This window comes from Balaenoptera acutorostrata, chromosome 1 (genome assembly GCF_949987535.1).
Source record: "Balaenoptera acutorostrata chromosome 1, mBalAcu1.1, whole genome shotgun sequence".
In the NCBI taxonomy this organism is placed as follows: Eukaryota; Metazoa; Chordata; class Mammalia; order Artiodactyla; family Balaenopteridae; genus Balaenoptera; species Balaenoptera acutorostrata.
The window spans coordinates 137101075-137126932 of NC_080064.1; the positions used below are offsets into that span (position 1 = coordinate 137101075).

The following is a 25858-nucleotide window of genomic DNA, read 5'->3' on the forward strand; positions in this document are numbered from 1 at the left end:
CTTCCCCGCCCCATGGCCCCTCTCACCCCACTTTGCCCCTCTATCCTTCCTACCTCTACTGCGCCTTCGGCTCCGCGAGGGGTCAGTGTAAAAGGTCAGCTGGGGGTCATTTTCTGCCTCTGTGCTAGAATCCCCTTCAGGGTTCAGGAAGGCGGAACCAGCTGTAATGAAAAGACAAGGGCAAAAGCAGTGTCTTCAGTTTTGTCATGACACCAAATCATTGGGCAAGTTCAAGAGGAAAACACGAGCAGGGTGACTGACAATCTGGGAGGAGTAGCCACAGGGATTGGAGCTTCCTGACACACAGATTTACTGGAGAAGGAGACCTTGATATGACAGCCATCACTAGAGCCCTACATCCACCCAGCCCATGCTCCTACTGAGGAGAGCCACCTGCCAGAGAGGACCATCGTGGACGGTACGTGGAAAAGGAAGAAAGGGAAATTTCCCTCATTACACGTCGTGATTCTGGTTGATAGAGGCTGGAATTATGTCCTAAGGGGCATATGTCTATATGTCTTAATATCTATGTTGTATTTTTTAACTGGTTCTAGGATTAATATATATTCAATGTGAAAAAGAGAAAAAAGAATAAACAGAAGACCCCCAAATGTTTAAAAGGAACAACGCTGGTGTCCTCTAAATCCTCCAAGTCAGAGAAAGACTCTGTTAACATTTGATGAATACACTCTCCATCTTTTTTCTGACACAGAAGCAGATAAAGGTTTTTTAAGTTCCCCTTAAAAATGGCATTCTGCTGTACCTTCTATTTTATAACCTCATTTTTCCCCATTTAATAGATGGGTGGGCAACTTTCCATATTAACAAGTATAGATCTATAGTATCATCTTAAGCCAGTGGACGGGAGACAGATGTGCAGGTAGTTAAGCAATTCCCCACTGATGGACATTTAAGCTACTTCCAATTTTTTGCTCTTTTAAACAATGCTGGGATGAACAGCCTTTTACACACATCTTTGCACACTTGTCCAATTATTATTTACTAAGGATAAATTCTCATTGCTAAAATGACTTGGTCAAAAGGTGTGCATACATTTAAATTTGTTGGTAAGTAACACACAACAGGCCTGTAGAAAGACTGCGACCAAACACAGCCCCTCCAGCCGTGTCAGAGAGTGGGGGGGATCAAGGATATTAACGGCCCTGCCTCTGCTGATATTAAGGAAGCCACCTTCAAGCCCTAACACTGGACGCGGGTACCTCTTGCTTTGTTGTTGATCCTCTTTCTCTGGCTGCTGGAGGTGTGAGAAAGCAGAGTGGCCTGCTGGTGGTTGGCGTCCACGGGGCTGGTAGCAATGATGTTATCTTTATACTTGTTCATCAGCGACAGCTTGGCATTGTCGCTTCCTGTACAAGGAAAGGCCAAGGCAGAAACTTTAAGAGAAAAGGCCAAAGAAAGTGAGAGCAAGGAAATCTGCATGAACCAAGTAGATGGGGTTTCACAGAAACTGAAATACGAAAGCTTTAAAGTGAGAGACTGGCAGAGACTGAAATGCTTCTTTTTGATTTCTAGGGGACTACAGAGTTATGAGAGAAGGGGTGAAGGAAGGAAATCCAATTCAACCAATTCTGTATTGATAGGGTCACCACGTGTGGCCGTTTGGTGAGATACAGACTGCAGATTTCTTTCCTTTGGTCAGCACAGAATTTCACAGAAATTTGAATTTGGGCACATTCAGGCAGAACTTGCCCCCTCTCTTTCATCCCAGTCTGCTCCGTTCCCTATCGTTGACGTCCAGCTCTCTCACGTATGTGTGCTATCTGCCTGCTCCCTGAGTCTCTAATCATATGGCTACTTGGTGGGCTTAGCACTACGGCACGTGCTATGGAATATATGAGATATTGAAGACACATCCCCTAGTCTCAAGGAATGTCTAGACTTTAAATCTTATTAAGACATGCCTAGTCATAGGATCTTCTCTAGATAACAAGCAGAATGGAAACCTCTATGATGTGATTTCAAGCCCCACAGAAAGTCCACATATCTTAAGCAATATTCAGTTTCAAAAATGTCTTCTTCAAAGATAATTGGGCAGTTCCTTGAAGGATCATTGTCTTGGGGTTTTATCTACAGATAGGTGTTATTTATAGAAGTATGAGAGATAGGCTATAAATGAAAAGTACAGTCATTTCCTCTCTGCATTTTACTGACTCTGGTCTTGTTCAGCCACGTTAGATCCAAGTCTCTTCCACCCAGTGTCTCATAGATGCACAAAGCGTCTGAGGTCAAACAGTTTGATTGTATTCCTTTATTTTCTCTGAAGAAGTACATCCCTTGTAAAGACCACAGAGGTATGGGCAAGACAACACAACTAAAACACCCCAGGCCAAAGTCTCAGGAGTCATAGAAAAGAAAGATACCTCTGTCCCCTCCACTTCAATGGAAAAATTTAATTGCCCGCACAAACATACTATATACAAAAATGTCACACACGCACACGTTGATCTTTTCTGCTATATCCCTATTTTCCTGAGGACTGCTCATTATATGTGAAAAAGCCTCTAACTCACTCTTCTGTTGGATGTAAAAGTACCTCTACTTCCAGTGCAAAGTGGAAGCGGAGAGGGATCCAATGTACCCTTGTTCTTCTGATTTCGTACATTAGAAAACAGCTCCCATCATCTCAGGAAAATGCTTACGCTTCTTGCCCACCCGGGAAAGGGCACTGGCACGTCCCATTATGTATGACAACCAGCCATGAAATTAGAAAACAGCTGTTCCCTACCCACTCCCTAGTGCCCTGAGACAAGGACCGAGTCACCCACCTGGCGTGAGGTCCATCCCTGCCTTCTCGTTGCAGCCCTGCAGGGAGTCGAGGGTGCGGGTAACCTGGCTGGCGAAGTCCTCCCCTCCGTTCATGCACTCCCTCTGCAGGTGGTGGCGCAGGTCAGTGATGTCGTACTCGTAGCCATCCAGGATGGGTGTCTCCCGGATGCTCAGGGTGCCGCTGGAGTTGTGGCCCTGCACGCGGGCATTGCGCAGACTCTCCCGCCCGTGCCCGCCGATCAGCACAGAAGGAATGTAGTGAATCTCATTGGCAGCCTCAGCGCTGGCACTCTTCTGGGGCTGGGGGACCCGGCGGCGCTTGCACCAGCGCCGGCGAGTGTATAGGATCATCACAAGGCACAAGATGGACAGCAGCAGCGCTATCATGCCACCCTGGGAAGAGAGGGCAGCAGGTGGACGCAGGAAGATGGGTGAGCTCGCCCCACCAAGGGGCCTCACCCCTCCCGCTGTTACGATCCATCACTCACCCATTAATTCATTCATTCACTTAGGTGCAGTAAGCGCTTATAGCAAGCATCACTCAGCAGCAAAGGGACAGTCTGCTGTGATCGGTGATCAGGGTGAAAGAAAAATGGAACTGGGATGATCAGTGCATCATTTCAAGTGATCCATGGTTGCTTCTGGCTTAGCAAACAATTTGAAGAAGAAAGAAGTCTTTGTGATTGTATATATGTGTGTGTGTGTGTGTGTGTGTGTGTGTGCATGTGCATAATTTCAGCTGCAGAAATAAGAGAGAGGGTTTTTTTTAAGGCAGATCTGCTATATGTAAAGCTGGTTTCAGGCCAATTTTTAGCAGTGGGATGGCATCTGGTTTCTTTCTCTTTCATATCTTAAAATCAATCATATATAGTATCTAACTCTGCCTCCACCAACCATCAGCAAGTCCTATAAGTTCGAAACCTCAGATTCTGTATAATGGAGAAGATACCACAGATTCCTCATCTGTATAATGGAAAAGATACCACTTACCCTCACAGGGTGGTGTAAGTACTAAGTTAGGTAACTATGTAACACATCTAATAGATTGTATCACAGGGAGTCAAGGCTGTCAGCCTAACTTTAAACGTCTCCATCAGAGTAATTGCCCGAGCAGGAGAAAACCAGAGACCCATCGGAAGAGAAGTTTACATCCATCAGGAACTTACAACCAAGTGTGCAGAGAAATCTCATCATTTGAACATGACTTTTGGGGTCACTGCTGCTTTAGGAGACAGGCTTCTCCCACTCACACAGTCCTGAGTGATGTTCCCATTCTTGCTAAGCTCAAGAGAAGGGACTGAGACCCACGTCGTCCTGGACTCAGGCTGGCAGAGGAGTTTCCTTCTGAACCTTCTGGTGCTCCAAGGCCATCCTCTGAGGCCATTACTTAAAAGCCTGAACACAGCTAAGTTGTCCGTCAGAGACGAGGATGCAGTGCTCAGTGAGGCTGAACGCCTCGCCTTCACGTGTGCCCAGGGCAGTGTTTGGAGGGAAGGGCTTACAAGCCCATTGCCGCACAGCACTCAGTGGGCATAAATCTTCCCATGCACAGTCTGTATTCACTCTCTTTATTTTTGGTCAATATCCCTCGGAACCTATTTCATTAGGTGGGCGTGTGCCAAATGGCTCTGCTCTCAATCTTGGGCTTCAATCACTGCCACCCCATCATATAGGCTAGAGGTGAAAACCCTCTATTAATTTCCAGGGGCTCGCCCACACAAGGCTGGGTCAAGATGATTCCCTTGAATATATTAGAGGGGGCTTTTTCCAGTCTCATAATAATTATATCTTAGATTTATAAAGTTCCTCTCCCTGTAAATTTTCCCATTTATCCTCCCTCTCCCCCCATCACTGTGAGCAAAGGAGCACGTGTGCACACACTCACACACACGATGTTGCTGCTTTCCAACAGGCAGCTCAGAGGAGCTGAGATAAGAAGTAACAGAGTCAGCTGTCAAGTGACCTGTCATGTCGGGTGGCTTTTTGGAGACATACACTGGCCTCCAGGTTTTCAAATTTTTCTTTTATCTGCATAACCCTTTCTCCTGGTGAAATCTCTCAAGCAAGTACACAGAAAGCATGAATGTGAAGCTGCTCAGGTTACAGTAGGGGTGGGAGTCCAGAGCCAAGCATCCTAGGTCCCTGATAAGTGCCACCCCTGCTGCCCATGGTCCCTCCCTCCTGACAGCCCTGCAGACGTGCACAGAGAGCCCCTGGGGCACCTCAACAGGGCAGAACTGAGCCCTGCACCCGTTTGCTGAGAATGAGCGTTTGAGTCCAACCCAGTGGTTTTTCGGCAGACCCTTTATCTCAGAGCCAGACCCACTAACTTTCCTTCATCCCAAATTGAAACTGCAACAATAGGTAATTAAGCCACACAGAAAGAATAACTTCCCGAGCCAGGGAAGTTGTCAGACATTGAATTAGGCAAGTGAAAGCTCGAGGTAATTTTATTCCCTAAAGAGCTGTAAGGGGGGCATAAACATCAATCTCCCGGGAATGGTTTAAGCACCATCCTTCCTGCTCGCAGAGAGGTCTTCAGGCGCCCCTTCCACTCTTCCTCTCTGATTCTCCTTTCAGTTGCTCACAACGGGGTTGTGATAAGATCCAGGCCAGAGGTTCATGCCCCATATTACACAGGAATAAAGCAACGACAGTGGTCTGTTAATGGGGCTTTTACTTTGTATCAGACATTTGCCCCAAATGCTCTACACTTTTAACTCTGAGAGGTGGGGTCAACTATTACCCCATTTTACATTTGAAAAGGCTAGGGCACAGAGGCTGAATAACTTGTCCAAGGTCACACAGCAAATGAATCATAGGACTGGCATGGGGCCAAAATGAGTCCCACTCCAGAGCCTACCTTCTTAACCACTAGGCTGCAGTCACCCTGAGTGAGCTTCGCTCACTGGAGACATATACACCCTGGCATCTATCTCATGAATTGTAAGAGGACAGAGTAGGAGAATAGGGATAATTCCACCTGAATCCATCCTCACCTTTCGAAGGAAAAAGAGAAACTACTCAAAGTGCACATCTAGCTGACAAAGAGACACTATCGTAAACAAAGGACCTTGCACCAACCACCCACTCAAGCGTCTGACTCAAGGTTAGTAGGCAGGGCAAAGACAGCAGGTGCATTTCAAGGTCTCTGTGCTAAAATAAGACTGTGCCTCACACACCACTACATGCATGGAGGATACCATTAGACTCTCAATTTAGTTGAATTTCAACAGAGAAATCTGTGTTCTCTCTCAACTGTGAGATCCAGTGAAAATCTTTAGACACAGCCCCTCCTCTTCTGAAGAAATGAAGGCCCAGAGAAACTACAAAACTAGACAGTGTAGAACTGGTTCTACACCCAGATCCTCTTCCACTGCTCTTTTCATGGTACTGTTTTGTTAGGTTCATCTAAAGTCCCCTTTACCACGTAGGGGCCTAGACACTCAACTAGCAATATTTTATGCTAATTTTTTAAAAAATAACAACTCATAGGGAGCTAGAATACAAGTTTTTGTTTGGCTAAGCCAGTTCATTTAGCAGCTCTAGTATTGCTTTAGCAAAACATTCCCTCTGCTTAGAGTCACGGACTCCAGAGGACCTCAGTTTTTTAATAATCAGTTACCAATAATGAGCTCCAGCCATTAGGTGAAACGCAGCACAGGCATATGAAAAAATATTCTCAGGCACTCAAGTTGTGGAATAGTCTCTCTGCATCTATAACCCAAAATGATGGCAGATGTCACAACACTTTGTTATGACTTACTAGTTGTGGACTATTATCGAAATAATAATATACATAAGTTATATGATATTAATTTGTAATACTATTTAATAATAATAATATGTTGTAATAATAATTTGTAAAATCACTACACACAAATCCCTCTGGACTGCTTATCTGCTCTATCCAGTGAGGAGGGAGTAGGTAGGCGAACTTTACGTACAGGGCCTCCACTATACTGGGAAAAGGCATGGGTGTAGCCACTTTGATAATGTTCTGTCTATGGTGAGGACTCAAATCCAGCGCTCAAATTCGATTGCTTTTGCATTCCTGTGATAAACCAAGGTTCTTTGATGTTACCATTATTTTTAACCCTTCTACTTCCATCGGAGATTTTAAGCAGTTTCAGTGAAACTCACAGAGGCTCTAGGATTTTTCTTTCAAATAACCTAATGAAACCAAGAGGTGGCAGATGAGTGGAAAGAAAGCCTAGGCCAAGAAGGGCTAGGAGCTTCCTAATAATCAAGTCAAAAAGAGCAAGGTGAGTTCTTGTCTGACAATAGAAAATTTGTTGGTAAACTTATAGTTACCAAAGGGGAAAGGGGGGAGTGATAAATTAAGAGCTTGGGATTAGCAGATACAAACTACTATATATAAAACAGATAAACAACAAGGTCCTACTGTATAGCACAAGGAACTATATTCAATATCTTATAATAACCTATAATGGAAGAGAATCTGAAATAATATATACACAACTGAATCACTTTACTACACCTGAAACTAACACAACATTGTAAACCAACTATATTTAATAAAAAAAAAAAAGAAAGTTTGTTGGGAGGAACAAACTTCCTCTAAGCATTCAACCCCATTCAAACAGACTTCCACCTGGCATGTGAACATGAGCATACTGACAAATGCAGTGGGCAATGTGATCTCCCAGGCTTTAAAGAAGTGCACAGGAGTTCTTCCTATACCTACACCTTGCTTTGAGCTTCTGCATTACCCTAGCTGTGTTCAGAGTATGTGCTTCATTTATGTGTTAACTTGAATTTTTATGGCAAAACAAAACAAACAAACAGAAAAACCATTAAGGTACATCTGGACCCAAGTGAGAAGTAACAAAATGCAAACTTTGAACATTAAAAAAATAACACTAGGGCTTCCCTGGTGGCGCAGTGGTTGAGAGTCTGCCTGCCAATGCAGGGGACACGGGTTCGAGCCCTGGTCTGGAAAGATCCCACATGCCATGGAGCAACTGGGCCCGTGAGCCACAACTACTGAGCCTGCGCGTCTGGAGCCTGTGCTCCGCAACAAGAGAGGCCGCGATAGTGAGAGGCCCGCGCACCACGACAAAGAGTGGCCCCCGCTTGCCGCAACTGGAGAAAGCCCTCGCACAGAAACGAAGACCCAACACAGCCATAAATAAATAAATAAATAAATAAATAAATTTAAATAAATAAATAAATAAAAAATAACACTGACAGCAAGATATGCAATTGTTTTGCTCTTTGTTCATCTTTTCATGAGTTTTCTGATTATTCTATTGGTTTTCCTCAAAACTGTTAAAATTTTTGTATCTACAAGTATGTTTGGGGTATATGAAATCTCCACATCTATTAATAAGATGCTTGCAAAAAATGGTATTTAAAAATATATTTTTCTTTAAAAAACATCAATAAATCATTTCTGCTGGCTTTAATAGAGATCAAACAAATGAAATCAGCTTTTATTTTCTCATGAAACTAACATTTTGGGCACTTACCTGAGAGAGTAGTATGAGGTTTGTGAGACAATTTGCAGATTTTGTAATACTTATGTAACAATGTTTTATATAGCACTGATGGTGATTGCTCAGGGATAGAAAGTTCTAGGCAGATTTCCCTTTTATGCTCATCCCAGTCATGCAGGCCAACCACAAGACTGTCTCATTATCTGACCTGTGTATTCATCCCGGGTCTGGGTCATTCCTCACTCACTTAGCTAACCCTTACTTGTCCTTTAAAGTCAGTTCAGTGACATAACCTCAGCCAATTCTTCCCTATATCACTGAACCACCCATAGAACCTTCCACATAACTAACCACAAGTACTTTTATCTCTGATTTGTTTGTTGATCTCATCTACTAGATTATAGACTTCATGAGAGCAGAGGATGCTAAGTTCCAGGGTCAATCCTAGTGCCTTCCATGAAGTAGGTGTTCAATAACTGTGGAAGGAAGGGTGGAAAGAAGGGAGGGAGGAAAGGAGGGAGGGCGGGAGGGGGGGAAGAAGGGGAGGTCAACTTTGAATATCTTTCAATATGGACATCATCTATGTGCCTGCAAGCAAAGCTTATATGTCAGTTGCTTATGTGACTCATCCACTCAATTCATTACTCAATCATTCAACAGATATTTACTCACTTTAGCGAGGCATTTTTCTTATGGTCACTGTTATGCAGATACTGCAGTGAATAATAAAGGAATAGGTCCTGATCTCATGGGGTTTACATTTGAGTTAGAGAAAATAATCTCCATAATTTGGTTTTTAAAGCTAAACATAGGCACAAAAGGAAGATAAAAACAGATCACAAGGACTGGAAATAGCCTGCCATGACTTCTTTTCTTATAATAGAAGAAACTGTGATAGGTAAAGATATTTGGACTGGAGGTTATACTCTAGGTATAACCTATAACGTCAGGGGCCAGTAAAATCCTTCCATTATCCCAAATCAGTGTCATATGATCGGTAAATCCCAACAAAAAGAATCCATATTTATCAAATTTCACCAAAGTTTAGGGAGTCACCTGGGTTTTGTGAACCCTTGGCAGAGAAGTGGAAAAGCTGAGATTATGTTTCCAGCTACCATCTGTCAAGTGGCTGCAGACAATCAATCAGCTCACATTTCAAAGCTTAGCTTTGCCCTAGGAGTAACCAGAAGAGTGAATCTGAGACATAATTAATTATCCCTCAAGGCAACTGGACACACTGAATTCAAATTATATTCCTAAAGGAATTAAATGGTGGTAAAAAACCAAGAATAAAATAGACGAGTTTGGTGGCCTGTCACCTATTTTTCCCCAATAACAAAGCCCAAAGGTCTAGGGCAAATGTCCTCTCTCACATATGACAGTGATCATTTCTATCTCTCTCTAGCTTTCAAAGAAGACAGACCAAGAGGAGAAAAACTGTGTAAGCCCATATGGCAATGCTGCTCGCTTTCTAATCTAGATCCAAATATCCCAGGGGTAGGGAATGGATGAGGTGAATAGACGATTTTCAAGGTCCCATCCAATCCTACGTTCCTCTGAGCCCAGTGGAAAACTATAGTAAGTTTCTAATAGCATGTAAGTCACCAATAAAATAGCAGAGCTAACCAGAACAACCTTGTGCAAGTTGCACAGCCTCTCTGAACCTACCCCAGGCCTTCATCTATCAAGTGAAGTGATTAAAAGAAATGCACTGACTCTTCCAAATTGGAAACTTCCTGATTATAACACTGATACCTGTCAAACTGGAAATAGCTCTCAACTGGTAAACTGATTATGGAAAAAAATATTTGTGAGCTCTTCTTGCCCAGTAATGCCAGAAACTACAGACCAAGGAACTGATCCTTCAGAGGCAGGCTATCAACTCCAGCTAGCCAATGCAGCCCTGATAAGCAGACCCACCCGCTTCCCCAAAGGCACAATAGGCCTTGGAAATCAGAAGATGTCATCGAAATTGTATTAACACATTCTTGACCTTGAGGATCCTTTTACTGCCAGGAGTCCCTAAACTAGAAGAGAAAGCCCCTTGGTTTGCTCCTCTGGTACATTCTCTTTTCTGTGGTGGCTGGTGAATAGAAATCCATTATCCTCTGCCCATCTCCTTCCCAAACGGAAGACAAAAGCTACAGGTTAAGCCTATTAAGTAGTGGGTGCAATTTATAAATTATTAGGAACATTACCTCCCCTTGGGGATTTGCTGAAGTCTTTAATCGTGTGGAAATGCTTTCCAGTTGCCACAGGCCACCACGTTAATTAAGAGGCTTCAATATTCCTCTGGGGCTTCTGACGTGAACTGCACATCCCACTGGCAGGGGACAGACCTGCCCTGCCTGGTTAGCCTCTCACTGGAGCCTGCTGCCATGAGATGCTTCAGAACCCCAGCCCCACCCTTCTAAGTCCAAATATCCAAAGCGTAGGGAAGACATAGGATGTCCCCCCAAGATCTCTCATTAAAATGCCATTTGGGGGGTAAAGATAGGGACCAGGCCGCCTTCCATATATAAGCAAGAGAAAAACTCTAAGATCAAGAGCTCCCTAGGTTAGGCAGGTTGACATCAGAGGGCCCTCCCAACCCAAGGAGGCTATGAGCATGAAGTTCTTCTCAAGAGGAAACTCAACTTTATAGCTTTTAATTTTTTTTTATTTTCCCAGGTCTAAAAGTTTTGATTCTATTAGGTTTTGATCACTGTCTTTCTTCTTTAATCTGGGAAGTTTGTCTTCAACTTCTCTGTGAGGCTTCAGGAGTTTCAGCTAACGAGAGCCTGAAGCTCTGCAGGGAAAGTGGCTACAGTCTAGCATGCTGGAGCCAGCCTGGGCTATTTCAAGTTGTCCTCTTTCAGGTTCTTTTTATAGAGCTGCTTTTTTAGTTCTTGGGATTTTTCTTACCTCTGAGGCTTGACTTTGCTGTCCCAAAGAAAAAGCAAGGGAGTGCATTTGTGCATAAGGAGCTCAGAGCTCTCTGATCACTAGTAGCTTGGGGAACCTGCCGTTTGCCTGAATGAGAAGGCTGAGGTCGAGTGGAGCTGGACGAAGCAGGGTGACAGAAGCAGCTTGCCACGGCTGGCTTTTCCGGGCCCAAGGCTACCCTAATGGATCCCCTAATTCCAAAGACTGACCTAGATTGTTGCAGAGTGAGAGAGCCGCGCGGAATCAGGCAACAGAGGCAAAGCTGAGGTCCTCCACTCCCTCTAGATGTAGACTTAGAAAATTTCTGAGACATGCTGCTGCTTAGTCAGACATTATGGATGGGACCGCAATCAGTGCTATGTTAAGAGGCTGGCCCCACGTGTGACCCATTGTGTGGGTGTGTGCGTGCATGCACGTGCACAAATGTGTGCATTGTGCATGACAGGCAGGCTGGGCGATAAATGGGTCCACACGGAAGCAAAGGCACGCCAGGTCGCTGTCTCAGCAACCCATGGGCAGAGCTGCGTGAGACAGGCTCCCTCCACGGACCATGTGCACCAGCCCTTCAGAACTTCACAAGCCAAGCATGAAGCCAATAAATAAATATCTCCAGCTGGATAATGCTCCATGCCTATTCTTGGCCACGTTATTTTCCCCCTTTCCTCTTTGTTTTTATGCAGTAGGTGATCTCAATGAAGTAAAATAATAACAATAATCTGCTCCATTAGGACCAAGCATTAAGGGAATTATTGAACAAGTAACAGAAGAGGCATCTGGCACGGTATATGCTAATGACCATTAGACTTTAACCCTCTTTCTCTCTGAACATAATGGAGTTGTTAAACCCTCTTCCTCCCATCTCCCCAAACGTCAGGTAGCCCAGCCCAAGGGGAGGAGAGAAGGTCTCAGAGACCTAACAGCTCTGTGGGCAGCAGCTGGGGCTGAGCAAATGAAAACCAACTGAGGGCAGACATTGTGCAAGACCCCTGTGGGGATTCCAATGCCCTGTGGAAATTCCAATGACTTCAGATGAAAAAAGTTGGGAATAAAACGGAGAGAGTGTCAAGATGTCAAGATTTCCCTCATTTGGGCACATATTCATCAATATCACTCTCTGAACCAGGTCATTTTTTTTTTTTTAAAGGTCTTTTTTCCTCCCCAGCTAAAAACTGAGATGCACCTTTAAAGGCTGCATAATCCAGGAGATGCCTGCGAGGGGACAGGTAGAAGGCCCTTCACATAGGTGCGGGCCTTGCCCATATTTCTGTCCCACAAAGAGAGGTCCAACTTTATCATTACGATTGCCATGAGGCCTGCTGTGGCAGGGTCTAGTCAAGTATTCAGAAGCCCTGCCAGGGTTTTTCTTTCACAGTAGAACCTACAATGGCACAGTGTCTGGATTGGGAGAGGTGACAATCCTACAGAGCTGACGGTTAGCTTTGCAAAGATTTCGGAGCTACATACCACTACAAAAGCATTTCTCAGCTCCTATAGCAATCCCATTACATATGCTTAATTCCTCCCCTGAATTCCTGCCTTATTCTGCAATTCTACACACACACTGCCTTACTCCTATAGCATCGGCACAATGGAGGAGAAATAATAACAACCATTTGTAAAGTACGTACCGTGTGCCAAACACAGTGAATGGTGAGCTACCATTATCATTTTATTTAATCCTACCAATAGATATAAGTAGTAGGAATTACCATTTCCATTTTTTAGGTGAGGAAACAGGAGATCAGAGGGGCTACATAATTTGCTCAAACCAAGACTCAACCACTGATCTTAACAATGTTGTTTTATGACCTTGTTGAGTAGAAAGGAGCCCATCACTGTAGCCTGGGCTGCAATTCCCCAACTTCCCATCTTCTCCAAATTAAGCCCTGGTGGTCTTGCTCCTATATCTAACTCTTAGGGTTATGCAAGTAAGGATTCTCAAATGTCTACACTCAGTACTGTCTTCACTGCCTGCCCCAGATGCCCCCAATCTTCTTCAATTAAGCTGATCAGTTAATGTAATCACTGGGTTGACCAAGTGCATAATTTCAAGCAATAATTTAATTGTGCCAAGGGCGGCCAGACTTACTGGGCTGTCGTTTTGACATGGGAAGAGAAAACTTACGGAGATATCTGTTCTTGGGTGGATGTTTTCTAAGTGAAATCAAATGCCTTTAGGGCCAACAGGCACAGGTGCTCAACTATCTCCTTGAGAATAGCCTGCCACACTTGCACACAAACTCAGGTCTCTTTGCTGCCTGTAAGCCCTTGTTCTGGGGTCAGAGCCCTAAGAGGAACAGTAGATGTGTTCCATAATATAACAACACATGTAGAAGATAGACTGGGGAGAAAATGTGGGACTTGAACACTTCAGGGAAATTAGAACCTGCATCAGTCAGGTCACCCAAAAGACTGCTGGCCAACAGATTTGGATAAGGTAGGAGAAACCCTGCAGGTCATGTTTTGCATTAGGGCCCTAACAATGATAATGGTCACTCCCAATGCAAGTCATTTAATGCTGATCAAATACAGAGGTTAGCAAAACTCTTATTCACGGCTTTCTGCTCATAAAGCTCTTCTAACTTGTAACTTATTTGACCCACAATGCTAAGGAGAATAACGGGCATCCATGGTCACATCTCTTGTAACACTCCAGCTGTGACTCAATCTTGGCACCAAGTAATATGCATAATAGAGCTGAAGAACTGTAGCAAAGGAACAGGCAAGGGAATTAAGGACTGGGGGAGACGCTGACCTACGAACACAATTAGTGTTTCACATGCTAAGACTCCCTCCAAGCCCCTCACTCCTTGCCAGCAAGCTTTGTCTGACACCAAAGAGGGGAGGGGGAGGGAAGACTGACGGTCAAGAGTCTCCTCTTGGGCCATACACTAAGTGCTGTGGCTCTTGTTTCTCCCGTTAAAAAAAATTTTTACAATTCAGTTTTTCTCTGGAACTAATCAAGCACAAAATCTGGAGAAGAGGCCCTGTTTGTGAAGGCAATCTCCGAGCAAGACACTGACGTTCTCATTAGGGCAGGCTTCATTAAACCACCGGTTCCAACATCAGCAGCATGTTGTCTTCAGCTAATTACATTTTCGCTGGCAAAGTCATTGTACAAGTCTTCAAATCCTTCCCATCATTAATTTAAAACACATGCACACACAACAACTCCCTGCCCTGCCTCCTCCCTCGCTGGCCTCCCACCCACCCATCTCTGTGTGCTGTCAGCTTTGTTCTTCTGGTTTTCCAGGACTTCTTTCTTGTATGGGGGCTTTGGAGGGGGAGGTGATGAGGTGAAGTAGAGAACCTGTCACCTGTAAGCTTGATTTCTTCACTAGCTGACCACGGCTCACTTTGTTCCCGGCCAGATGCTAGTTATACATCCCAGGACCTTGGAGGCAAGCTCAGTGCTTGCCCGCAAAGACGGGCCAGAGCAAAGGGAAGCTGGAAGTTGAATCCAGCTCTGCCCCATCCCACCCATGGAAAGTGACAAAAGGCCTAACTCTGCTATTGTTTTGATTTACTGATCAACAGCTTGATCACGCAGAAGTGCATCCACAGGTCAGCCTGATCTGGCCAGAGACACTCACATGATACAAAGACAGTCGGGGGTTTGTGCTTCCAAGACAACTGAATGAGGCAGACATCATCCACCCAGCAAATGCATAATCCTGTTCCCGGGGCAGGCATGTTTTCCTGACCCCGTGGAAGTTGTTCCCAGCCAGCCTGCAACATCATTACGACTTAGTGCATATCATGGCGTCCGCGAGGTTTCACTTTTCTACTTTTTAATAGGAGTGATTTAGTTTTTTTCTATTCTTAACATTCAGTTCAATTGTAAGGGAGAGAGGGGCAGAGAGAGAACAGGATAGGGTGACAGGGTTGTCTATGCCCATCTCTGCACCTTTGCCCTCTCCCTTCCCCGACACGTCCTTCCTCACCCTCCTTCTACCTCAGTTCTTCACACCCTTATAAGTCCCAGCATAAGTTCCTCTCCTTCCTGAAACCTACTTTGATTACTCCAATTCTCAGACATGGCATTCGCTCCCAATTTTTAAAGCATATAAGAGCTTTTCTTAATTAATCTTTAATCCCTGATTCTGCTGTTCCCCATATCATAGCTCTGACTAGACTTGCAGGCAGAGACCATGGTTTAAAAACTTTCTACAGTCCCAGCCTTAGCGGAGGGCCCAGCCCAGAACTGACCCTCTGTAAACAGCTCACTGCTTGATTAATTACAGGGAGGCACATTCAGCTGGCTTGGCAAAGCTGATAAAGCACAAATAGCATGATATCTACACTGTCTGCTCAGAATTAAGGCTTCCATCTGGAAGCCCTCTTTGCTCTTCTCAGCTGGCTCCTTGGCCAACCCTGAGGTTCTCCCTCGGCTGTAGAGCCTCCCAGGAAGGAGTCAGCTACAGTAGGGGGTCTGCTTCCTCAACCCAAGCGAGTGAGGAATGGGAGGTCCACGCTACAGACCCATCAACCAGAGGATATTAGCTGTGTTTTCAGAAAGCATGATGGCTTCTACCTACCCAACTTCATTCTAGCTTGTATCCTTCTGTACCGTTAGCAAGCCGCTGTGAGATGGCAGAGGGCTCGTTTAAGCTGACAGAGATGCTTTTCTAGTAAAACGAACTGACCTGTGCTTGGAACTGACTGTTCTTGCTGTCCTCCACAGAGCTCTGCATGAATAGAGTCTCATCATCAGAGACGTCAAAGACATTTGTTATCACATTTTAAAACACCGGTTTAGCACCTAATTATAGGAAGAACGATATATGTGCTTTACGAAAAGAATAGTGTAAAAAAAGTCCCTTTTCTTAGAAACTAAAGCTTTAATTTTTGTTTTTATTAATATAAGCATTATTTGTATTTATGTGTGTATATATATATTTACATTTGTATGTCTAGTTCTGCAGAGTGACTGCAGGTAGGATGGAGGAGTTCTTGTTCACTCCATTCTGTAGTTGGAGAAATTAAATCTGGCTTAGCAAGAGGGCCAAACACCATCAGGACCAACAATGTGAACAGTTTTCTCTGCCACCGCACCACGACAAACGCGGGCTGTACCCTGGGCAGATCCCACAGGCACACCGAGGGTTTGATGTACTCCCAGCACCAGCTGTCACTCCATTTTTTTTCTCTCTCAGTCAAGAAGCCGCACCAGAATACAAGTTGAGTGAGAATGACCTTATTACAGGTCATTTGTAACACTGACTTCTCTCTAATGGAAAAAAAGGAAACCAGTCACAAATTTCAGGACTTTACCTATGATTAGTATCAGATTCACTTGGCACACTTTACAATTGATGGGGTCACGGCACTGTGGCTGCAAACTGCAGAGGTATGAACACAGCCACTGAGGACAGGGGAAAAAAAAAAAAAAAAAAAGAACAAGATTTTTTTTATTCCTGGGAGCCTGGCTTTGCCCAGAAGTCTGGGTCAGGGACTGTCGAGTCTTCAGGTCCTGGGAGAGGCCTCTTCATTGTCTAACACCAGGTGGTACCACCTTGGTCCTCATGCCATGCCATGTAATACACTCACAGCTGAAGTTCTCACTCTGAAGATCTTTCACAGTGATTTTGCTTAGTGTCAATTAAACCAAATTCTTTTTTTTTTTTTTTTTTTTCTGTGTTGGGTCTTCGTTTCTGTGCGAGGGCTTTCTCTAGTTGCGGCGAGCGGGGGCCACTCTTCATCGCGGTGCGCGGGCCTCTCACTATCGCGGCCTCTCTTGTTGCGGAGCATAGGCTCCAGACGCGCAGGCTCAGTAGTTGTGGCTCACGGGCCCAGTTGCTCCGCGGCATGTGGGATCCTCCCAGACCAGGGCTCGAACCCGTGTCCCCTGCATTGGCAGGCAGATTCTCAACCACTGCGCCACCAGGGAAGCCCCCCAAATTTTAATATAGAGAGAGAGAGAGATGGCCTTGTGACCTGGCCAGCTCTGGTGCTTGTGTCAGTCTTCCCTAAGTTCCTTTTCCACGACTATGTGGAGAGAAGAAGAGAGGTGAGGGTTTAGCGGAGAGAAAGGAACCCCAACGACCAGAGAGGAGCCCTGAGCAGAACATTCCACCAAAGGCCTTGCAACACAGAGGAAGTGGCCCTGACTGAGCACTTGGGCCCCAGTCCCAGCAGTGCCACGTACCAATCATTCGGCCCCTTGGCCTCTTTGAGCCTCAGCTTTCTATGGTGGCAGACTTGCTCGGCCTTCCCCACAGGGTCGTCTGTTCATTCCCAGAGTCTCTTTCGGCCAGGCCCTTGGCTGGGATACAGAGATACACGATCCCTCCTAGCTAGGAGATCACACTCAGTGGAGGCAGCCTCCTGCAGGGATGAGGGCTAGGGCAGGAATATGCACCAGGGAGTGCACTGGCAGGGCCCACCCTAGAGGGAAGGGGCCCAGGGACGCCTCCTAGGCGAAGTCATGGACTAATTTTAAAGAGGCATTAGAAGCGACCCCACTCGGAGGAGACAAAAGACATTTTACACCAAAAGTATGGCACTAGTGAAATCACAGATGAACTAAATAGCAAGGGAGGGAGGTCCAGGAAAGATGACTGAGCTGGTCAGTGCACCTAGAATGGAGAGTGGACACCAAGGCTTGATGGAAGAGAAGGGTCAGATCATGAGAGGTTCAACATCTTGGAATTTACGCTTCAGAGTGAGGAACTACTCAAGGCATTTTACCAGGAAGGTGACATTGTCGAAGCTGGATTTTACTAGGAACAGCCCGGTGGTAGCGAGAGGGGAGTTTTGAGGGGATGGTATCAGAAGGCAGCGTGAACAGGTGGAAAACCCATGCAGCAGTCAGCTGAGAGGTGATGGGGGCCTGTATCAGTGGTGGTGGTGGGGAGGGAAGGAAGAGAGGGATTCTAGAAACTTTCAGAAAATCAGATGAGCAGAGCTTGGTGCTGGATTGAATGAGGAGGGAGAGGGAGGAAAGGGGATCTGACCTGGGTAACCATGCTGATGGCCCTTGCACCAAGCGAGGAGAGAACACAAGAGGTGGAGAGGGTGGTGGGGAAGATAGATGATACATTTCATCTGTTCTGTGTTGTTCGGAGTGCACGTGGGACATCCAGACAGATAGATCTGTAAGTCAGAAGCTTGAGGGAGAGAAGCCAGAGCTGGAGAAAGAGACAGATGTAAGGACCAAGGGGGAAAAAACATGATACAAACAAATAATATTCATTCCACAAACACCAACTGGGGATGTTTCTTGTGTGAAGCGTTGTGCTGGTAGCTGTAAGAAATATAAAGATGAATCAGACTCAGACCAGATCCTGCCATTTAGGAACCTAGTAGAGAAGAAAAGACTCATCAAAATACTAACACACTGGATAGAAATAGATACCAGCCATGAGAGAGGCTCAGAGGAATCTTTCCTGTTGGCCTGGCCACAGGAAACCAAGAAGAAGCCATGGTCTCTGGTTGAGAGATTGGGGAAGGTGGCCAGGGGGAGATATTTGAGGGAGGACGTAAAAGATAGGTAGGATTTGAACACATACACAGGGAGAGGAGTGGAGGGCGCAAGGGGACAATGCCATGGCCATGACAGGTACAGGGACACTGAACAGGAGAGTGCAGAAAGGGGGATCCTGGGCAAAAGAATGAGTAGGAAGACTGAGATCCTTCTGTTCCCAGATAATAAAATGCACTATTTGTGTGGATGATTCATAAGTGAAATAATGGCCTTTCTCCTCTGCAACCCTAGTGAACTGAAAATGATATTTTCTGGGTAAGGCAGCATGTAGCACGACTGCTGGTGAAAAATGTCTGGATGTAGAAATAGCCCTTTGAATGTGTTCACAGAAATAGTTACACAGCCCACTTCCCACTCTAACTTTTTCCATTAGATAAAACCAGGCAAAAATGAACATCGAATCCAAACTTGAGCAAAGAGGCAAAGAAACTCACAAAAAGCATGTAGGAGAGGGAAGCAAGGAAGAGGAAAACAGCTGAATGTCCAGTGCCTCAGAGAGGACCTCGCATTCCTGGTTCCTGATGGAAATCTGGCATTGCCTTGTCCTTGTCTCCACACAAATGCTGTGCTGAGAACCAGCGGGACCCACCAGGAGGGGAAGGTGCCCTGTAAGTGCCTTCACTGTTAGTCAGCAAGGCAGAGTTCATTATCCTGTCAGGAATTTTCCTTCTAAAACAGACTTTTCCTCCTAACTGCTGTCCTGAGAACAGAGCACACAGGGCAACTGAGGCAGTCAGGTGAGGAAGAAATATAAAACCACTGGCTCGGCTGTGCTTGCCAGGAATCACGCCACCTCTGGCTTTGCTGAAGGCCTTTTACGTAGGAGGATAAACATCCTCTTCTTAGAGCACCCAAAGTCCTCCAGAGGTGATTCCACAGTGCTCTGTGGGACATTTCCCCTTACCAAGTCCCCCAAGCTGGAGGCTGTGGGCCCTTCCTATGACCTGATCCCTCACGTGGTCCGGAGGCCACTCCGTCCTGGAGCACTTCCTGCCAGCAAAGGTGGAGGCATGTCTAGGGAGACTCCCTGGGGACTGTGAGAAGCAGAGCTGGCTGAGCACAGGGGCCCTGGGCCAGCAGTTCAGCAAAATCTCAGAGTGTCTGCAGAGAGAGCCCAGTGGGCCACAGGCAAGGGCTCACAGACACCAAACTCCTTCCAACAGATCAGCACCGTGGGAAGTGACAGCTCCCTCCCAGGGCAGAACTGCCACCATCAACCCAACCTATAGGCACAGAAGCCCATCCTTTTCCCCACAGACCATCATCTCATGCTCATAAATGGAAAAAAGAAGAGCAGGGTTGCTGAAGGGGATGGAATCAAGTTTCTCAATATACTACCCTGAGGTCTGTTTTAACCAGGGACTGCTAGTGTCCCATCCGTCCTTCATTGTCATATTCCTAGGAAGTGAGATCCGGAGGCATCTTGAAGGGCATCTAGGCTGGGATTCCCGAGGCAGAGTCCACACAGCCCATACCGTGCTCCTGGTCGATGGCATGCTGATGGCTGGTCAAAGTATGAAACATTTTTATTTATTTCATAAAATCTTATCTTTCCTAACCTGTATTGAAATAATTAACTATTACTTCAAACCTATGATTTTGTTGGCATTTTCATCTGAGATAAAGCTAAAATAACTTCAAACTGAAAAAGACAGTCGATTTAAATAAAAATATTCTGAAAACACTAACACAGATTGTATAAAAATTTGGCAAAAACCCTGAATGCCTAAAGTTTTGAAAACATTCATATACAGATAAGAAAATTGCCGTTCAGGACGGTGAAGGAGCTTGCCTAAGGTTTCACAGACTCTTCTGGGGAAAAGGACTATAGCGAATGCCTCCTGACTTCTAATTCAGTGGTCTTATCCAACATGAGGCTGCTCGTCGCCTCGACCGAGCTTTAATCACTGCTGAGGAGAGAGAAAAAGGAAATACAGTCTGTACGAGTACAGCTGGGCTCTCAGCCTGCGCCACTCTGCCATGGAAGCCCTGGCTGGGACACGTGGCTGCTGCCCCATCCCAACTCCAGGTGGAGTCCCAGGAAGGCGACCGTGACCCAGAGAGGCTGGAGGCCTTAGATGCCGGGGCTGCTCTCGCTGGTCAGCAGAGCGTTGAGGCGAGTGGGGCTGGGGGGACTGACACAGCCAGCGGAAAGCCTGAGGACGGTGACCTGGATGTATACACTCCATGAAGTTTCGGGAATAGATAGAGAATCAGAGAGAGATGCTTTAACGTCACTGCTGGGATGCAGAGCACGTCTGCGTTTGTTCTGTGTGGCAACTTACCTCACTCTATTAATAATGTGTCTAAGGCCCATAAATGCCAAATCCTGACATGTTCACTCGTAAATCCAAAACACTTTTGTGCCTTAATCCCAAAGCCTTCCATCTTTTCCCTCAGACAAGAGAGAAGCAGGGAGAAAACAAAAGGTTGAATCCTTTAGTAAACATTTGGTATCAGATCTCCTGTAGGGATCTCACACAGCTCTGCCTTCTTTATGGTGTTGGAGCAGCAGAAGTCACCTTAGGTTCACGTTAAGCAAACTGTGGGATTGGGAGCCAGAGCCCAGAAGGCTCCGGATACTGTTCCATGAAGCACTTGTACTGTCAGGCACAGTCCCATGTATCAACAGAGCATCTGATTCATCCCAAGTTAGAAGGCTCCTTGACTCATCTCTGTTGCTATTATGGACGTCAGCAGCAGTGATAGAGGTGTCAGGAGAATTCATAAATAGCAGGGCAGTATTAAGAGGCTCCCAACCTCGCCGGATGTACCATGGGGGCCCCTATGCAACATTGAGGAGGGCTCCTGACATCAGCCTCTCACGTAGGCAAGACTTTGAATAAACTTGAGCAGATACTTGAAAGAGTCACAGCTGATTTTATGAGACGAGGTCTTAAAATGCTTTGTCCACCCTCAGCCTCCTCAGCAAGGCAGAAAGCCACCACCAACTCGTAAAGTCCTTCTGTATCACCAACTTGATGGTGATGTGTCTGGAAGCACAATTCTACTTCATGCCCGCATGTACATTTATATCAGGCATTTTGCTTTAAGGAGATATTCTAACATGAACAGGCATTTCATATAAGTCTACTGTGTATGGCAAAGGTGAAACCAAGCAGGAGCCACAGGGAAGAGAAGACAGCATGTTTGCTAATCGGTATCCTGTTTATATTTCTTTTTTTTTTAAAGGAAGCTAATCCTGCCATTCACTTATTTTTTTTTTATTTTATTTATTAATTTATTTATTTATGGCTGTGTTGGGTCTTCGTTTCTGTGCGAGGGCTTTCTCTAGTTGCGGCAAGCGGGGGCCACTCTTCATCGCGGTGCGTGGGCCTCTCACTATCGCGGCCTCTCTTGTTGCGGAGCACAGGCTCCAGATGCGCAGGCTCAGTAGTTGTGGCTCACGGGCTTAGTTGCTCCACGGCATATGGGATCTTCCCAGACCAGGGCACGAACCCGTGTCCCCTGCATTGGCAGGCAGATTCTCAACCACTGCGCCACCAGGGAAGCCCCTGTTTATATTTCTTTTGTCAAGTCTAAGCACATTTTTGTTTTCATCAACTTTTGTCTTCACTAATCAATACCTCAATACCATCAATACCTCTCGAGAGAGGTTAATGTGAGTGCATTTCACCTGAACTTGTAAATACCATATGCCTCGAATTTTAGGAAGAACAGTCTTTATCAGTGCCTTCCTTAAGTGACAATTATAATCAATCTATGGGAGTCTAACGAAAACTAGCAAACTATTATCTTTCACACTGCAAATAGAACCCTATAACTTCTACCGAGTTGTTAGAGTCTAGTCTCTGTTTGGGCTCTGTAGATAAAATGAGGAGAACGTACTAGATCAGGGTCACTAAACTATGGCCTCTAGGCCAAATGTGGCCCACTGTCTGTATTTATAAATAAAGTTTTATGGAACACAGCCACAACCATGCATTCATATACTGTGTATGGCTTCTTTGGCACTATAATGGCAAGAGTTAGATAGTTGCAACAAAGCTTAAATGGCCTGCAAAGCTGAAAATGTTTACCATTTGGCCCTTTACAGATCCTTGGCCTAATCTCCTGCCATTGTCCATGCTAGAGGTCTCTCTGTGGGCCCAGCTAGCTCTATCTACTCTACCTAAATCTAGTTTGTCTCCAACCAAGGCCTATGGGTGTGGGTTTGAGGTCCTATTTAAGGACAAACTTCAGGTCTGTGAGAGAATCCCAAAGCTTTAGGGAGGGGCAGAAGGTGAGGGAAGACAGCATGATCTGGAGGAAAGATAACAGCATTAAGAAAAAGAATCTCTGAGTTTTTCCACCAATGCTGACCCTGAATATCACCCATCATTATATGCCTTCTTTTTTCTCTTGTGAATGTAATAACAATCTTTGTATCTGTGGATACCTGGGCAGAAAAGGAATTCCCATAATGACGTCATTTGGTTTGATGAAAAAAATAAATTAATTAATGAAGTTCTTCCAGGGAAGTTTGGAGCTGAGATTACCATCCTAAGCCACAGGATAGCTGCTAGGAAACCCTGTAAACAATAAAAGTGACTTAACAATGCCCTGGATGTCCATGACCACAACCCAGCTTTGTAATGGGCACCTTCGGTGGCCCTGATGTCCCTAATTGCCTCAGTCTTTTCCCTGAGCAAAACCCCTCTAGGACTCCTGTAAGATGTTGCTATGATCCCACCTGCTTTCCTGGCTCCCTAAGGTAGCAGGCCCCTGGGTAACACATTGCACACAGAAATGGTTACATCCAGCTTACACGGCACCCCAAGAGTTTACCTAGGCAATATTTACTAGGCACCTCCCACGGGCCAGGCACTGTAGGAAGTGCTTAATAAGAATCACCTCATTTAATCAGCATAACAGCCCTACGAGGTAGAATCTATTATCATTCCCATTTTACAGATCAGAAAAGCGAGTTTAGAGAGACTGAGCAATTTTTCCAAAGCCACTAGAAAGTCTAGTAAGTGGCTGAATGAGGATTTAATTTGGTCTCTCTGATAGCAAAGCCACTGCTATAAACTACCATAGCTAGACCACAGAACTAAAGTACTATACCACAGAACTTATAGCCTTCAGTGGCTTCTTGGCTTCTCAATGACCTCTGCTCAGATCCAACCCCAGGCTTCTGTAATGCTTGATCTTGTTGCCCAGTCTAGCTCTTCACTTTTTGAAGTGACTCAGAGACTCCACCATGACAGTATCTTGCCCAATTCTCTATGTGCCCTCCTAACCTTCATCAACCAAAGGGTTTCTGCTGTGCTAGCCAAAAGAAGCACATTTGTTCCACAGCCTACAAAACTGGAGAAGCCAGCCAACCCTCATGCCACCAAGCTGCAGTCTCACAGCAGAGTGAAGTCTGAAGTCAGATATACTTGCCTGGAATCCTGGCTCCACCTATGTGAAATTCGGTCTGTGATTTACTTTCTCTACGTCTCAGTGTTCACATCCGAAAAATGGGAGGTTTAATACTATTTCACAAAGCTGCTATGGAAATTGATTGATATTATTCATGAAAATAATCCCATACGTTGTCTGGAACACAGTGAGTAAAGGGATAGCTTCATTACTATGAATATTACCAGCTCTTAATATTGATTTAAACCCCACAGAGATTATGACTCTTTATTTCAAAAAGATCTTCAGGGATTTTTGGAACTAAGTACTTAAAAGTAAATTGTTGGCATGTATATCAAGTGAGCTAAATTGCTGAACAGGATATTACATCAAGTTGTCAAAAGACATTAGCATCCTTGTGAAAATTTGGCCTCTTAGCTATTTTCCTTGCTGTCTGGAGAAATGGGGGTAACTGAAGGCCTCTATGAGCTTCAGGAAAGAGAAGAATAGAATTGTAAAGAGGACGTAAAAAATGGAATGGAACAGGGAACCACTTGACACTCAGTTCTGCCAAAGGCCATCCTCAAACGTTAAGTGTTACTAATATGATTGAATGTTCCTTGAAAACAGAATCTTGTCTTATTAGTTTTCTATCTCCTTAATAGTTAAAAAAAGTACCTGAAGCCTGACATATCATTGAATGAAAGAATCAATAACTAAATGAATGAATGAGTCAATGATTTTTTAAAATCAATGATAGGTCAATAATGTTTTTAAAATGCTTTTTTGGTTTCTAGAAATTTACTGCAAAAGTGTGAACGTATGTATATGAAGAAGCCTAAGTTTACTGTTACATGACTTTCACAATTTTAGAGTTCGAAGTCCTCAACTTCCCTCCTCCTTTCTCTGCCAATAAACCCGCTGCCCGCTGTGAGGCAGAGTGGCTGCAGCCAAGGTTAGTAGGTGGGGTCAGCTGAGCTGAACAGACTCTCAAATTTTGGGGTTCGCTTCCTGGTGTAGCCACAGAAAGACAGATCTGCATGTCACCTTGGTTGTGGGCCCTAGTGTTCAAAGAGTTATTGGCTTTGAAGTAACAATGGGGACACGTGTCAGATGAGTCTCAGCAGACAAAAGTTGACGAAACAACAAAAGCTGGTAAAAGGACATGTAATAAATATATCATGGGCGCTCACTATGGGCCAGGATATGAGCTGGTTGCTTCTTAGAGTACATAGACTCTGACAACTGCCTCAATTCAAATCCTGGCTCTGCACCTTTAGGGTTGTTTGACTTCAGGTAAGTTTCTTAGCTTGTCTGGCCCTCAGTCCCTTCGTTTGTAAAATGAGATAATAACAAACTCTACCTCATGCTGTTGTGATACGAATAAAAAGTAAGCTAATGTATATTGAAAGTACTTAGATAGTAAGTACATAGTAAGTGCAAAATTAAGACTGTGATGATGATGTGATGGTGGTGATGAAATCTTTCGATCCTCCTAACACCTCTACAGGTTAGATTGTAGTTGCCCACTGTATTAAACAAGTGAATCACGGACTCATGACGTATCAGCCTCTACTAAAGGAAGTGGTTCCAAGCTGTGCCTGGAGCAGGAGTGACCATTTTCTGTGTCACCTAAGCCAACCTCCCCATAACTATAGCCAATGGAAGAAGGCTGGTTAAGTTTACATCTACCTACGGGATAATTTGATAGGAAAGTCTCTGAACATACAGGAACTATAGTAACTAGGGAGGTCCATCTGCTTGTTTCCCTGAGTTAGAAAAAGGGTGGGGGGAAGTAGGGAAGCTGGCAGCCACAGGAACAAAACTGGAAACCTTGTAAAGCTGAGAGCAGTCA

General features: G+C 45.0%; 1 protein-coding gene across 1 annotated transcript in view; it reads right to left on the reverse strand.

Annotated features, from left to right (window-relative positions):
- The window catches only part of ASTN1 (astrotactin 1), a 328148-nt gene that overhangs the window by 171475 nt on the left and 130815 nt on the right, over nucleotides 1–25858 (reverse strand). The window contains exons 3-5 of the mRNA XM_007165368.2: nucleotides 2787–3180; nucleotides 1221–1367; nucleotides 54–161 (exon numbers count right to left, since the gene is read on the reverse strand). Of these exons, the coding sequence (XP_007165430.2) occupies nucleotides 54–161; nucleotides 1221–1367; nucleotides 2787–3180 (649 nt within the window). The remainder of the gene's footprint in view (nucleotides 1–53; nucleotides 162–1220; nucleotides 1368–2786; nucleotides 3181–25858) is intronic.